Source organism: Cnephaeus nilssonii, assembly GCF_951640355.1.
Source record: "Cnephaeus nilssonii genome assembly, chromosome: 11".
In the NCBI taxonomy this organism is placed as follows: domain Eukaryota; kingdom Metazoa; phylum Chordata; class Mammalia; order Chiroptera; family Vespertilionidae; genus Cnephaeus; species Cnephaeus nilssonii.
Genome location: NC_137082.1, coordinates 2491594 through 2506557, shown reverse-complemented (window position 1 = coordinate 2506557; position 14964 = coordinate 2491594). Strand labels below are relative to the sequence as shown.

At 60.3% G+C, this 14964-nt stretch overlaps 1 protein-coding gene across 1 annotated transcript in view; it reads right to left on the bottom strand.

Annotated features, from left to right (window-relative positions):
• Positions 1 to 14964, bottom strand: part of LAMA5 (laminin subunit alpha 5) — a 48133-nt gene that overhangs the window by 14244 nt on the left and 18925 nt on the right. The window contains exons 11-37 of the mRNA XM_079783879.1: positions 14801 to 14860; positions 9742 to 9882; positions 9528 to 9665; positions 9308 to 9442; positions 9075 to 9209; positions 8855 to 8992; positions 8312 to 8364; positions 7995 to 8100; positions 7809 to 7861; positions 7611 to 7716; positions 7125 to 7224; positions 6832 to 6988; positions 6565 to 6703; positions 6210 to 6352; positions 6034 to 6140; positions 5789 to 5942; positions 5247 to 5407; positions 5064 to 5172; positions 3156 to 3253; positions 2864 to 3065; positions 2652 to 2778; positions 1961 to 2100; positions 1573 to 1688; positions 1280 to 1491; positions 732 to 936; positions 381 to 525; positions 47 to 187 (exon numbers count right to left, since the gene is read on the bottom strand). Coding sequence (XP_079640005.1) covers positions 47 to 187; positions 381 to 525; positions 732 to 936; positions 1280 to 1491; positions 1573 to 1688; positions 1961 to 2100; positions 2652 to 2778; positions 2864 to 3065; positions 3156 to 3253; positions 5064 to 5172; positions 5247 to 5407; positions 5789 to 5942; positions 6034 to 6140; positions 6210 to 6352; positions 6565 to 6703; positions 6832 to 6988; positions 7125 to 7224; positions 7611 to 7716; positions 7809 to 7861; positions 7995 to 8100; positions 8312 to 8364; positions 8855 to 8992; positions 9075 to 9209; positions 9308 to 9442; positions 9528 to 9665; positions 9742 to 9882; positions 14801 to 14860 — 3521 coding nt within the window. The remainder of the gene's footprint in view (positions 1 to 46; positions 188 to 380; positions 526 to 731; positions 937 to 1279; positions 1492 to 1572; positions 1689 to 1960; positions 2101 to 2651; positions 2779 to 2863; positions 3066 to 3155; positions 3254 to 5063; positions 5173 to 5246; positions 5408 to 5788; positions 5943 to 6033; positions 6141 to 6209; positions 6353 to 6564; positions 6704 to 6831; positions 6989 to 7124; positions 7225 to 7610; positions 7717 to 7808; positions 7862 to 7994; positions 8101 to 8311; positions 8365 to 8854; positions 8993 to 9074; positions 9210 to 9307; positions 9443 to 9527; positions 9666 to 9741; positions 9883 to 14800; positions 14861 to 14964) is intronic.

Genomic DNA, 14964 nt, shown 5'->3' with positions numbered 1-14964 from the left:
GTGCCCTCCCGGAAGCGGGGAGCCTCCCGCGGCCCTGCCCACGCACCTCCTGGCGGGTGTGGACGGAGCTCCTGCAGCGCTCCGTGGCGCCGAAGCAGAAGCAGCGGGTGCAGCCTTTGGGGTTGGCAGCGTCCAGGGAGAAGGTTCCCAGGCGGCACTGGTCACATCTGGGGCCCTGAACGTTCTCCTGGGGCGGGAGGCCAGGGCAAGGCAGTTGGCCCTCAACCGCCTCGGCTCACCGTCAACCCCTTGCCAACGGGCCACTCTCCCAAAAGCTTCCGGGGAGCCCTCCCCACCCCCCGAGGCTGCCCTGCCGTGGATGAGCAGGACGAGGGGTGGGCAGGGCGCAGGCCCTGGCCCCCTGGCCTCCCGTCCCTCACCTTGCAGTGACACTGGCCCGTGAGGGGGTCACACACGCTCGGCGCGGAGCCGGCCTGGTGGCAGTCGCAGGGGCGGCAGCCGGGGTAGCCGTAGAAGCCAGGAGCACAGGTGTCGCAGCGGCGCCCAGCCACGTGGGGTCTGCACCTGCCAGAGGGGTGCAGAGGCGGACTGGGCCTCCCCTCCACCAGGACCCTCACGCTGTAGCGAGAGGAGGCCGGCGGTCCCCCGCCCCCCAGAACTGAAGGAGAGGGTGCTGCGACCGAGGAGGGAGTGTGGGCTCAGGACCTCTGGACCCAGAAATGCTACCCTGCGCCCCAGGACCGCCTCGCGTTGCGGGCCGCCCGGCTCACTTGCACTGGCCGCTGTCCTTGTCGCAGGTGGGGTCCCCCAGCTCCTGCACGCCGGGCCTCGAGCAGTTGCACTCCTCGCAGCCGACCAGCGGGTGGCAGCCGAAGGTCCGGGGCTGGCAGGTGACACAGCCGGGCGGGACGGTGCGCGGTGGGCAGAGGCAGTGGCCTGTGAGCTCGTCACACAGGCGCCCCTCACAGTCGCAGGCTGCGGGGAGCGTGCACGGCTGGTGGCCCCGCTGCCCCTCACAGAGGCCCCAGACGGCAGCCCTCCCCCCTCCCGGCCCTGCTCCACCCAGCTCTGGGCCCTGGCCTCAGGCGGCTGCTCTGATGTGGGGTCAGCCACCTGGGATCGCCGCCCTAGAACCTTCCGGACAACCCTGCAAAGCCTGGGCCGGATGCTGCCTGAGGTCCCACAAGACAGGAGGTGGCTGGACTGGTCTGCCAGGCTCTAGAATGTTCTCCTGACCAATGTCCACATTTCCTGGTGGGAAGCTCCTCTGAGTTTGGGCACCACCCCCGCTGGCGAACCCGTGGACGGAAGTACTCACGCCTGCAGCTGGGGAAGCCCCAGTAGCCGGTGGCGCAGCGGGAGCAGTCTCGGCCGATGACGTGAGGGCGGCAGGGACACTGGCCCCCATAGGGCTCACAGGTGGGGCTGGTGGCACCGGCCTCATGGCAGCCACAGGGCCGAGCCCCGTTGTTGTAGAAGAGGGAGAGAGAGGTGGCCGCATCTCGGCAGAACTGGGATGAGCTGGTGGGGCTGGGGTGAGGGGCGGGTGGTGAGGCCATCTCCCTGCCCGGAACCCCTGCCCCGCCCCCCCCCGCCCCGAGCCCCGCCCACCTGATGTGGTAGCCGTGGGCGGCACACTGGCTGATGAAGTCATAGGACTTGTCCAGGGGCTCCTCCTGGAGGTAGCTGGAGCTGTAGGCGTCCTCGGGGACCACCAGCACGTACTCCTAGGGCACCGGGGTCTGGTCACCTCCGAGGGCCCAGCAGAGGGCCCGGGTCAGGGGAGTGTGCCAGAGCCGCCCGCCGGAGCTCATCCCCGGGGCCTCCGCACTGGCCGAGGCCTGGCCAGGCAGCTGAGACGGTGGGGGCATCACCCCCAGCCCTGGGCCCCCACGCTGGCCGAATGACTGGGGTGGTGTGACGAGCGTGAGGCTGGGTGGAGGAGCGAGGTGTGCGCAGGTTCAGGACGTCTCCATCGGGGCCCCCGCCTCGGACTCACCACCCAGAGCCAGCGGCCCTCGGGCACACGCAGGGTCACCGTGAGCTCGCTGTCGGTCACGTCCAAAATGGCCTGGCCCTCACATACCACCAGGCTGCGGCAGCCATAGCCGTGTGGGCAGAAGGTGGCGTTGGCATGCCCTGGAGGGGCAAGAAAAGGCAGGTCATCCCCCAACACTCACCGAACCCCAGGCCCCAGGCCTCCTCCAGGCCGGGCTGTCCTGCAGTCACCAGGGAGGAGGGACTAGGCCCTCACACTACTCGGACCAGCCATGGCCCTGCGCTTGGCTGAGCGGGAACAAAACGGGCAAACACACGGAACATGTGTCATCAACAAGCGTCCCGTAGCAAAGCCTCGATGGCCTGTGGGTGACGCGTGACCCCTAACTCCTAAAACAGACGTGAGGAACAGAGACAGGCGGGGTTGGGAGGCGGGGCTGCCGGCACTGGGCACTGGGTGGGCCCGAGGGCATCTCGTTTGAGAACTGACGACAGGAGGGGTGTGCGGACCTGTCACTCACAGCCAGGTGACAGGCATCGTGCCATGGGCCACGGGAGCCACATGCCATCTGTGCACATTGTGTGCTGACCACACGGGCTGTGTGGATGAGGGAGCCCTGCCGGGCGCCAGGTCGGGAGTCTGCCCCGCCCCGCCCCGCCCCGCCCCCGCTCAGCCTGCCAGATGCGCTCACCCTGCCAGATGCGGCCCCCGTTCACGAGGACCTCCACGGCGAAGGCGGGGTGGGCGGGCTGGTAGCCGTGCAGCAGGAAGGCGTAGCGGCCCAGGGCAGGCACGTGGGTGGTGAAGACCACCGTCCCCTGCAGGGACAGGCTCCGTGAGTGGGCAGGTGTGTGGACACTGGGGTTCCCCCGCACATCCCGCCTCACCCACACCCGTCCTCACCTGGGGGTGTCGCAGCAAGGTGGGCTCGGCATCGGGGTCCACGGCGGTGGGGGGCCGTGGCTGGGGTCCAGACGGGGGTGCACCTGGCGTGAGCTCCTGCGAGCGGGTCAGTGGGAGGCCGGGCGGCAAGGGCAGCACCAGGCAGTCCCTGAGGATGGTGGGCTGGGGCGGCTTCGGGAAGCGGGAGGGCAGGCAGGAGGCACTGGGAGGGGCATGGGGCTGAGTGCCGGCCTGGCCGTGTGCCCACAGGCCGCTCAGCCCCTCCTGCCACTCAGCCCCTCCCGCCCCATACCTGCTGGGGCTGAAGGCCCCATGGCTGCTCACGCAGCGGACCCGGGGCTCCACAAACTCCAGACTGAACGTCTCCATGGGCACCAGGGTGACACTGTGCTGTGGGCAGAGGGCCAGGCGTGGGCGTGGGCACGCAGGTGGAGTCTGTCCACACTGGTGTCCAACCCGAGTCCTGCTCTTTTTTAATATATTTTATTGATTTTTTACAGAGAGGAAGGGAGAGGGATAGAGAGTTAGAAACATCCATGAGAGAGAAACATGGATCAGCTGCCTCCTGCACACCTCCTGCTGGGGATGTGCCCACAACCAAGGTACATGCCCTTGACCGGAATCGAACCTGGGACCCTTCAGTCCGCAGGCCGACGCTCCATCCACTGAGCCAAACCGGTTAGGGCCCGAGTCCTGCTCTTGACACCAAGTCCCTGCCTGCTATGCCATCTCCTCCTCTGGCTGCACAACCTCAGCCCTTGAGTGCAGTTTCTGGGGCCTGCGGCACCTCCCAGTTGTCCCCAAGGGCGGTCCTCTCCGCCAGCCACCCCATTGCCATCTGCAGGTTGGCCGCCTGCCTCCCCCCAACTCCCGGGATGGGTTCACAGCGGGCATTCCTGCCTGTGCCGCCCACTGCGATTGGAAGTGCAAGACAAATGTGACCGCGCAGACCCATCGCAGCAGTGGCAGGAACGCTGCGTGGCCAGGGCAACGCACACATCGGTGGCCACGGGTCAGCAGAAGGGCGCCCTGTGATGTGACGGAAAGCCCTGAACAGAGGAAGGGTGCTGCCCGTCTTGGGGGTGGCTGCCCCGGGTGCTCTCCCGTGTGCATGGAAAGTTGGACACGCCCTAGTCCACGACCACCAGCTGGGAAACAACGGGGTCCCAGCGGACAGCCCAGGAGCCGCCGCATTGTCCCGCGGTTAGCAGCACGGAGAACACACGGCTCCACGCGGTGGGACCAGCAGCCCTGCCCCGGCCACAGGGCTGCCCTGCCCGTGGCCAGGCTCTCGGTACTGGATGCTTTTATAAAAACGGTGCCTCTATCGCTCCGAGAACTTCCTAAAGGCCGAGGCCCTAGGGAAGTGGCTGCAACAGACCGTGTGATACTTGGCAGAAGGCAAACGCCGTCGCTTCTGGTCTTGTGTTGAATAAACCCGGAGATTGCAGTGTTCTGTGACTACGGCCTAATCACAGCGACCCGATCAGCCCTGTGAGGCTGAGGCAGACGAAACTGCCACCCTGCTGCTGACTGCTAAGCTTCAGGACCCCCGTCACAGACGCCTCCCAACCCCAGGGCGGGGCCCTGTTCACACGGGGATCTGCTTTGTAAATTATACCAAAAAATTGGCTTTTATGAAGACCACCATTTCTTTCCTACTCCAATGCATCATACTTCCTGAGGTGGCCGTGTGTTACTAGTAAGTGAATGGACATGTGCCCACAGGAAGAACCCTGCAGGTGGGGGTGCTGGGAGAACAGACAGGCACGAGCTACCAGTGGCACTGGTGACGGGGACCTGGGCTCGTTACCTTCTCCTACTTTTTGTGATGTTGTTAATCCTCACCTGAGGGTAATTTTTCCATTGATTTTTAGAGAGAGTGGAATGGAGGGAGGGAGGGGAGAGAGAGAGAGAGAGAGAGAGAGAGAGAGAGAGAGGAACATGGATGTGAGAGAGACACATTGATTGGTTGCTTCCTGCATGTGCCCAACCGGGGCTGGGGATTGAACCTGCAACCCAAGTACATGCCCTTGACCAGCAATCAAACCCGAGGCCCTTGGGTGTGCAGGCTGACGCTCTAACCACTGAGCACACTGGCCAGGGCTCTTTTCTCTACCCTTTACGTGGGTTTAAGCTCTCCTGAAAGACCTGCCGCCGTGGGGTCCTGGGCCACGCGGGTGAGGTGTCAGGGCCTTACCAGGAGGAAGTGCGCCTGCTGGGCCGTGAGCCGGACGCTGGCCTCTGTGTCCAGGCGGAAGGCCACCAGGTGGTGCTGCTCGTCCAGAGCGGTGCCCCGGCAGAGGGTGCTGGGGGTGGGGCAGGGGCAGTCAGCAGGTGAGCAGCCCTGGGGCCCAAATCCCCCCACCTCCTCCCTGAGTACCTGTACAGGCAGGGGAGCAGAGTGAGCGCCCCCTGCTGGGGGAGATGCTGGGGAGTGTGCACGACCACACCCACCTCCTGGTGGGCCTCCTCATTGGCGTACTCCACCACCAGGGCGTAGCGGCCTGGCCGCGGTACCGCCACCTGCAGCTGGACGTCCACCTGGGGGGACAGGGCAATCAGAGGCCTGCCCAGCCCCCACCGGGAGAACAGGACCCCCCAGGCTCCCTGGGACACGCCCTTCTACGCCTCTGCCTGGGGCCCTCCCCCCAGAACACCGCAGTCACGCGGCCTCCCCGGCCCCCTGGCCTCCCCTCTGCTGAGCACAGAGCCCAGAGGTCGAGCCTGAGCCTTGAGCCTGAGCCACCCGCCATGCCCTCACAATGAGCCAGAGGGCTGGGGCTCAATACAGATGAGGCCCTGAGGGTGTCCTGCATCTGTGTCCTCTCCCTGCAACATGGACCCCGTCTCCCAGGCCAAGGGTACCCTTCCCCGCAGGTCTCGGCCCCGCCTGCCACCCCCTGGGGTCCCAGGGACACGCACGTCATTGCCCTGGCAGACGGCCAGCAGTGGGTGCGAGGGGCTGAGCTGCTCCCGGGGGCAGGGCCGGGGGAGGCTGTTGTCTCGCAGACACAGGGCCTCGAGCCCAGGAGCCGAGGGGAAGCCATCCAGGGGCAGGTGGGTGTAGAGCAGGCAGCTGTGTGGGGGACAGTCTTCGGTCAGCACGGGGCCAGAGGCCGGAGTGCAGCGACGGTCAGGCCCCCACCCCTCGCCAGGCCGGCCCTCACTTCTCCCCAGAATGCTGGGCGGCGGGCTGGAACGTGCAGGCCTCGGTCACCCGCAGCTGCAGCAGGGCCGCCTCGTAGTAGGCGCTGGGCAGCAGCACCACGTAGTCCTGCGGGTGGGGGGGGAGTCAGTGTGCGGCCCCCCCACTCCGCCCCCCACCCTCTCAGCCCCGCCTCACCAGGAGCACCCCTTCAGCCTCCACGAGCAGGGCCCAGGTGCCAGGGTTCAACACGAAGGGCTCCCCAAAGCCTCTCTGGGGCACGGTGACGAAGGTGGGCTCAGTGCTGGGCGGGAAGGCCACAAGCTGGCTCTGCTCCGTGCCTGGGGTGGGGACGGGCAGGAAGAATGGACACAACCCGCGACAGGCCGCCCCAGGCCACACGCCCCAGGGCCAGCAGGGCAGGCGGCTTCCCCTCCTGCGCATGGGCCCAAGTCGGGGCTGGGGCTGGGGGGGTGGAGGTGTGAGTGGATGCAGGGGTTTGGGACAAGGTGGGGAGGGGAGAGGGCGTGGGAGTGGCCCCCGATGCACTCACAGTTGGTACAGGTGGCAAACTTGCCCTCCTCCTGCACAGAGACCCGCCCGCTCACACTCAAGGGCCCACGGTTGACATATCGGAATACGAGCCAGAAGAGGTCAGGGGAGGTCACGTTCATCCTGGCCACAATCCTGGGCTGGGGGGACATGGTAGATCGGGGTCACCCCTCCCTGGCCACTCACAGCTGGGTCCTGTGGCCTCAGAGGCCCGCCCACCCCACTGGGCACTTGAAGCTGCGCCCTGGGGAAGGGCGGCCACACCCACCTGGACGGGCGCCATTTGGGCGTAGCCCCTCCAACTGAAGTTCTCAAACTCGAGGGGGTTGAAGCCAAAGCGCACAGCATGGCCCTCGGGCGTGGCCGCCTCCTCCAGCTCCAGGCGCAGGTGGTGCAGGTCAGGGAGGTAGTGGTCCGGCGCCGGCCTGGCCACAACACGGGGGTCAGAGCAGCCTGCCGGCTGGTGGGTGGGGCAGGCTCTGGTCCGGCACAGCCCCCCGGGTCCCCAGGGACAAACCCAGAGGACCAGCTACCCCCCACCAACTGGAATGGGGTACCCACTCGCTGCAGGTGGGGCCATGCGTGTTGGGGCGGCACCGGCAGGCGCCTGTCCTCGGTTCACAGCCCTGGCCCAGCGCACCGCCAACATCGCACCGGCAGCCTGTACGGAGGGAGGGTGAGGTCAGTGCTGCCGGGCCCTCACCCGCCTCAGGGCTCCTCCCACAGCCTGGCTCAGGGGACAGGCCTGGGCTCCGGCCACCTTGTCAGGACAAACGGGGGCACGGGGAGGTTCTGAGCGCAGGCCCAGGAGGGAGGGGGCGAGGAGTGATCGGTGATGTCTGTCGGGTGCAGGATTGGAGGGAAGGGGCCTGAGGGCAGAGCCCTCTCCCAGCCCAGCTCGGGCCTGGCCAGGCAGCAGGAGCAGCTCAGTGAGTCCCAGTCCAGCATAAGGGGCCCCCCGAGACCCCACCCGGCTCCTGACTCCTCTGTCCCCCCAGGCCCCAGCCCCCCAGATGTGGTCTGAGGGCCCAGGAGGAGGGCACTCACTGCGGCAGCCGAAGTAGCCGGCCTGGCCCAGCCCAAAGAAGCCGTCCTTGCACACTGCACAGGTCTGGCCGCACACGTGGGGCTTGCAGAAGCACTGGCCATTGCCCTGGGGGGCGAGGGCGAAGGTGGGACTAGGCAGGGAAGGGTGTCCCAGTGCACCTGCCTCTAGAGCCCCAGCACCTTGGCCCTCAGACTCACCAGCTGGCACTCGGCAGCTCCACCCAGTGTGCCCCGGGGGTCGCAGCTGCAGCCTGGGGGAGGGGAAGAGCAGGCCTGACAGTGGGGGAGGGAGCAGGAGCGCCTGGACTCTGTGAGGCCAACCCTCACCTCCCTGTCCCTCCAAGGCTCCCCCCCAAACCCCGCATCCACTCTGGGCAGACTCACGGGTGCAGCCCTCAGGGTTGCTGGAACTCAGCCCCCAGAACCCAGGTTTACAGCGATCACAGCTTGGCCCCTCCACGTGTGCCCGGCATGTACACAAGGCCTGTGCCTGGGAGAGGTTGAGACTGAGGGTCAGAGTGGGCCCCTCCTCCTATCTACAAACTCTCAGCCCTGGAGCCCTGGCCCGGCACCCTCTCTGGCACCTCCCCGAGTGGGGGCGGGGGACCCGCCAGGGGAACAAATGAGCCATGAGATTTCCCAAGTGACCAATTCGCAGGGGAAGCGTCGGTCTCAGCCCCATGAAGGGCTGAGTGGCTCACCTCAGGAAGGACACGATCAGCTGGGGCCAGGCCAGCAGGGTGGCAGGAGCCAGCTGTGGAGACACCGCTCGGTCATTCCTTAGTCACTGACCCGAACGGCAAAGAATTCCCCAGGCCTGGCCAGGCCCCACAGCTCCCACACGTGTAAACAGGCATGAAGATGTGCACTTTCATGTTCTGGTCCCCACACCACAGGGGCATGTGCCTTTCCCCGCCCCAGCACATGATTATGAACACGCAACCAGGGCATTCAGCACACGAACATACATGTGAACACACATGTGAACACATGTGCGCGCACACAGCATATGGACACAAACACAACACACGAACACACATCCAGGAACAAACACACGGAGATGTGCATGGACACTAATGAGGATCGTGGATACACACCCACAGCATACGAACCTCACATGAACGCATGCGAGAACAACCACATGGACACATGCATGGGCACAGAGCACACAGACCGTGGCGGGAACGCCCAGCACATGATGTGTGCAGGGTGTGAGCCCGACTCGCACGTGGCACCAGCCTCACCTTCACAGTAGGGGAAGTTGTAGGTGCCGGGCACACACGTGTCACACCGCAGCCCTGTCACTCGGGGCCGGCAGCTGCACTGCCCGCTGCGGGGGTCACAGGCCGCATCCAGGGAGCCGTGGGCAGAGCAGTGGCAGGCTGGGGAGGGCGGAGGTGTGGGCTGGGCATGCAGTGGGACGCCCCCCGCAGCCTCCCCCCGGCCTCCTGCAAGGACACTCACGGGCACAGGCGGGGAAGCCGTGGAAACCAGGGCTGCACTCCCGGCAGGTGGTGCCTGCGTAGCCAGGGCGGCAGCGACACGCCCCGCCTACACTGCAGAGCTGATCCAGCGCCCCCTGGGGGTCGCAGTCACAAGCTGCAAGAGACACGGGCAGGCCATGGCTCCGGCGGTGCCCCCCCCCCCCCCCCCTGCACCCGCCTCCGGGCTCCTGCCCAGTCCGGCCCTCTGCTCACCTCGGCAGTCAGGGTAGCCATGGTGGCCGGGGCGACAGCGGTCACAGTGAGGGCCTTCGAACTCGGGCCGGCACAGGCAGTGGCCAGCCTCGTCGCAGCCCTCGGGCAGGGTCCCCGTGGTACTGCAGCCACACACTGCGGGGCAGAGAGGGGCACAGGGTGCTGAGCGGGGCAGACAAGACCCCAGGCCCACCATGCCCACTGGGGAGGCCGTGCTCACACTGGCAGAGCGGGAAGTGGAAGTAGCCGGGGGCACAGCGGTCACACGTGGCCCCCTGGAAGCCTGCCCGGCACGTGCACTGGCCCGAGTCACGGTCACAGTCACCGTCCGCCACTCCGGGGCTGGAACACTGGCACGCTGCGGGAGGGGTGGCCACACTTGGTCCAGGGTCGATGCGGGGGTGGGGGTGGGACGGGAGCGGGGCTGGACTCACGCTGGCAGTCCTGGCCGTAGAACCCTGGGGCACAGAACTCGCAGTAGATGCCCTGGAAGTTGGCTTTGCACAGGCAGCGTCCCAGCTGCGGGTCCTTCTGGCAGGCGTTGTTCTGGGTCCCACCAGCGTTGCAGTCGCAGCCTGGGTGGGGGCAGGAGGGAAGCCTCAGAGGCCCTGCCCACCAGCCCTCTCCGCAGGAAACCTCCCTTCTCCACAAACCCATATCCGTACATTCTTTTATTTTTTTACTTTTATTGATTTCAGAGAGGAAGGGGGAGGAAGAAAGAGAGAGAGAGAGAGAAAGAGAGAGAGAGAGAGAGAGAGAGAGAGAGACATCAATGATGAGAGGGAATCGATTGGCTGCCTCCTGCACGTTGGACTGAGCCCGCAACCCTGACCGGAATTGAACCTGGGACCCTTCGGTCCGCAGACCAACGCTCCATCCACTGAGCCAAACCAACCAGGGCATACCCGTACATTCTTACGCTGCACACATATAAACTAAAAGACAATCAAAGGCAGGCGGGCACTGGGCTTACGGGGAGATCACTTCGCAAGATGTATAAACAACTAACCACTATGTTGGACATCCAACACTAACATAATATTGTATGAAAATTGTAATTGAAAAAATACATTTTTAAATTTTAAATCACACAAATAAAGGACAATAAAAATCCCAAAAAGGGGAAGTCGACGTTCCAGGGAAAACAGTGGTGAGTGACGAAATGAGGGCGACTACACGTACGTGGATTCTTGTCGTCTGTGATGTAGATACCAAGTCAACCATGGGCGTTCACACAACCACACAACACTTACACTCAGAATCATGAGACGGCAAGAGAGAATTCTAGTCGTTTTTGTTGTTATTAATCCCCACCAGAGGATGTTTTTTCCATTGATTTTTAGAGAGTGGAAGGGACGAAGGAAGGGGAGAGAGGGAAACACTGATGTAGACACATAGATTGGTTGCCTCCCGATTGGAGCCGGGGATCAAACCTGCAACCCAGGTGGTATGTGCCCTTGGCCAGGAATCAAACCCGTGACCCTTCGGTGTCCAGGCTGACCACTGAGCAACACCGGGGGCAGGAAGAAAGGAGAAAAAAATGTGTTCAAGTCTTAACTTGTGCATAGAGGGCCATGACTACAATTTAGGTTTTGTTACTGAGAGAGAAAACTGCTCGATATTTGCCCAAAGTATACGGGTGACCATGGGCCAGAATTTACAAACCTCATAGAGGAAAACACAAACCAACCCACCAAAACCAAAACATGTTTGGTTGCTCAACCAGCAAAAGGCAAGAGAGGGAAAATGAAGCCGAAAGGGAGAAACACCACCATCCCTGGACCAGGCCAACTCCCGTCTGAGACAAAACCCAAAGGCCTCAGTTTGACTCTAAAAGGACAATTCGGTCGCGTCCTCCTGAAAAGATGCAGCTCGAACTACTCAACAGGAAACAAAGCTGGTGACGCAGAGCATTCAGTGCAGGTGTAGAGAAGGTGAGCGTGGAGACAGGGACGCAAATCCAAGGCCACGAGCATTAATGGGGACAAAAGGGATGTGTGCTGAGAAAATGGACTTGTGCCCCCACCACAAGAGAGGCAGCAAACCCAAGCCTCTAAGAGCAGAATAAACACGGTCTTAAGGTGCAGAAAGCAAAATAAACTAAACAACATTTCGAGAGTTTGGCAAAACCTGACTCCTATAGAGACAGACTGAATAGGCTGTTCTCAGAATGTGGCAAAAACCACACTCGGACAGAGTGGATTTAATAGCATAATTAACACGCGTGCTGGAACAGGTGCACTCACAAAGATCTGTATCCAACAGAGAATACATGTTCTAGCCACATGCTCATGGAACAATCCAAAAGGGTGGAAAACAAAATACCAAATTCAAAACACAAAAAGCAGAAATCGTCCGGCTGCTGAATCTGACTATGATGCAACAAAACGAGGACTAAACCGACAAAGGCCAGCGCCAGGCCAGTGTGGCTCAGTGGCTGAGTGTCGATCTATAAACCAGGAGGTCGTGATTTGGTTGGTTGGGGCACATGCCGGGGTTGCGGGCTTGATCCCCAGTGTGGGGGTGTGCAGGAGGCAGCCCATCGATGATTCTCTCTCATCATTGATGTTTCTATCTCCCTCTCCCTTTCCCTTCCTCTCTGAAATCAATAAAGAGATTTAAAAAAAAAAAAAAAGAGCAGAAAGAAAATCAAACCACCAAGAATGATAAACATGCTTCTAAAAAACTCTGGTCAAAAGCAAATAAAAACAGAAATGACTGACTAAGTAGAAAAAAGCAATAGTGAGAACACAACAATCAACCTTGTGCGATGCACCTAGCCAAAGTTATATTCTGAGGCAAACTGATAGCTTTAGCCCAGATTTCTGAACCTCAGTACCACTGACATTCTGTGCTGGACAACTATCATAGGGGTGGGGCCGTACTGTGCACTGTATTTTTTTTTTTTAAAGATGTACTCTTCTTATTTTCTTTTAAATATCAGAGAGGAAGGGAGAAGGAGAGAGAGCTAGAAACATCAATGATGAGAGAGAATCATTGACTGGCTGCCTCCTGCACACCCCACTCTGGGGATCGAACCTGCAACCGAGGCATGTGCCCTGACGAGGAATCAAACCGTGAACTCCTGGTTCCTAGGTTGATGCTCAACCACTGAACCACACTGGCTGGCATTGTATGATATGTTGTACACCCCTAGCCTCCCTCCACCCACTGGATGCCAACAGCACCCCCAGTTACAACAACCACAAAGACATTTTAGACGTTTTCCTATGGATCAAAATCACCCCCGCTTGAGAACTGCTGCTTTAAACCTTTGAATTGACAACTAAGAAAAATTGAAAAGAAGTAATTCAAGAAGCTATCAAAAATAATAATAAACCACAAGAAAGGATAGAGAAGGCATTAGACTTTAGTTCCAAAATTTCTATATAAGGAAACAAAATCTCTGCCCCACATGAGTCAGAGAAAAACCCAAGCAATCTTGTACTATAACCTTGGGCTATCCTTTGAAAACACCAATAAATTCAATGCATTTCTGTTAGGTCAAATGAAGGAAGAGATAAAAAGAAAGAAAGAGAATAAAAATAGACAATCAAAAGTCATGGGTTCGATTCCCAGTCAAGGGTACATACCTGTGAACCCCTTTCCAAGTATTTTACAAGGTGACTTACAAACCAAAGCAAGATGGCGCAAACAAACAAGAAACCTTTCAACCAGTCTCACTAATGAAAGCGTCTATGTTCAATGGCGGGTCCATGTTAATAGAATTTGTAATATAGTAATCCGCAGATTAAACGTGCAATACAGCTTGGGTGGGAACCTACTGAATTGAAGATATTTGCAAACGATACATTTGATAAGGGGCTAATATCCAAAATATATTGAAAACTCATAGCCCTGGCCGTTTTTGGCTCAGTGGATAGAGCGTCGGCCTGAGGACTGAAGGGTCCCAGGTTTGATTCCGGTCAAGGGCACATGCTCGGGTGTGGACTCGATCCCAGTAGAGGGCATGCAGGAGGCAGCCAATCGATGATTCTCTCTCATCATTGATGTTTCAATCTCTCCCTCTCCCTTTCTCTCTGAAATCAATAAAAATATGTATTTTAAAAAATCCCAAAACTCAAACCCAAACAGCCCTGGCCAGGTGGCTCGGTTGATTGGAGCATCATCCTGTACACCAAAAGATTGTAGGTTCAATCCCGGTGGGGCATGTACAGGAGGCAACTGATCGATGTTTCTCTCTCACATTGATATTTCTCTCTCTCTCTCTAACAAAACATATATATATATATATATCAATGAAAAATATCCTCAGGTGAAGATTTAAAAACACACACCAAAAAATCCAATGGGCAAAGGACCTGAATAGACACTACTCCAAAGAGGACATACAGAAGGCCAAGAGACACATGAAAACATGCTCAATATCACTAATCATCTGAGAGATGCACATCAAAACCACAACGAGGTACCACCTCAGACCGGCCAGAAAGGCTATCACCAACAAACCAACAAACAACCAGTGCCGGCGAGGACGTGGAGGAAAGGGAACCCCGGGCACTGCTGGAGGGGATGCAGACCGGCGCAGCCACTGTGGAGAACAGTGTGGAGGTTCCTCAAAAAATCAAAAATGGAGCTCCCATTTGACCCAGTGATTCCACGTCAGGTTATTTATCCAAAGAAAATGAAAACACTAACTGGAAAAGCTGCCTGCGCGCCAGCGATCCTGCAGCCTTACTCACAACAGCCGAGGCTACGAAAGGAGGTGCCTGCAGATTTGACTGGGGCGTGCCGTCAACCGAAAGCGGGTCCCAATTCCAGAGACGCTCACGAGGAGAAGGGTCGCCCGTGGGCGAGGACCAGGCTGTCGGTAATGAACCTTGCTGAGTCCCAAAGCAGTGACTGGATTTAACGCGTGTGCTAACGCCTGGCGCCTGGCGCTGGCAGATGGCTTCCCCGGAGAACAAGCTGGCGCCCCAGCCCGAGTGCCCCCGGGTGCCTGCTGGGCCGGGCAGAACCCTCTTTGGGAACCCTTCCTACAGAAGAACTGAGGCGTATGGGAAGCTTGAGCTGCGAGGATGTTTATCGGAGCATTATTTAAGAAGACCACTGGAAAGAGCCCAAGTCCCAGCACCTGGGAGTTGGCTGAATAAACGCTCGCTCCATCGTTCTGTGTGACACAGGACGAGGAGTGACAGGCTTGCAGGGTGGCGGTGGGTGGGAAACGCAATTCCGAATCAGCCGGCAGAGCACACAGCGTGTGTGTGAGCGCCAGTGTGCCGGTCCACAGAGGTCCCGGCGGCGCGAGGCGGGGGTTGGCGGGGCTGCGACGCGGAGTGTCTCCTTTGACGGTAAGCTTACGTAAGAGTTTTGACCGTTTTCTAGCATGAATACGTACTGTTCGCAGAAAATGAAAAGAGCCCAAACGAATGTGACTAAAGTGAATATCCCACCTCTCCGCAGGGCCTCCACGGGGCCTCCTGCCCCCTGCTCCAGGGCACCCAGGCCGAGCGGGACCTCAGGGACACTTACTCACGATCTGTCCAGCCTGCTGCACCTGTGCCACGGAGGAGTTGCGGGGGGAGGACACGGCTGGGGAGGAGACACGCATGTCAGCCAGGCTGGCTCAGCACATGGAAGGGAGGAGGCAGGACCAGAGGGTTCCCCCGGGGCCCGACCCCCCCGGCCAGCACCCT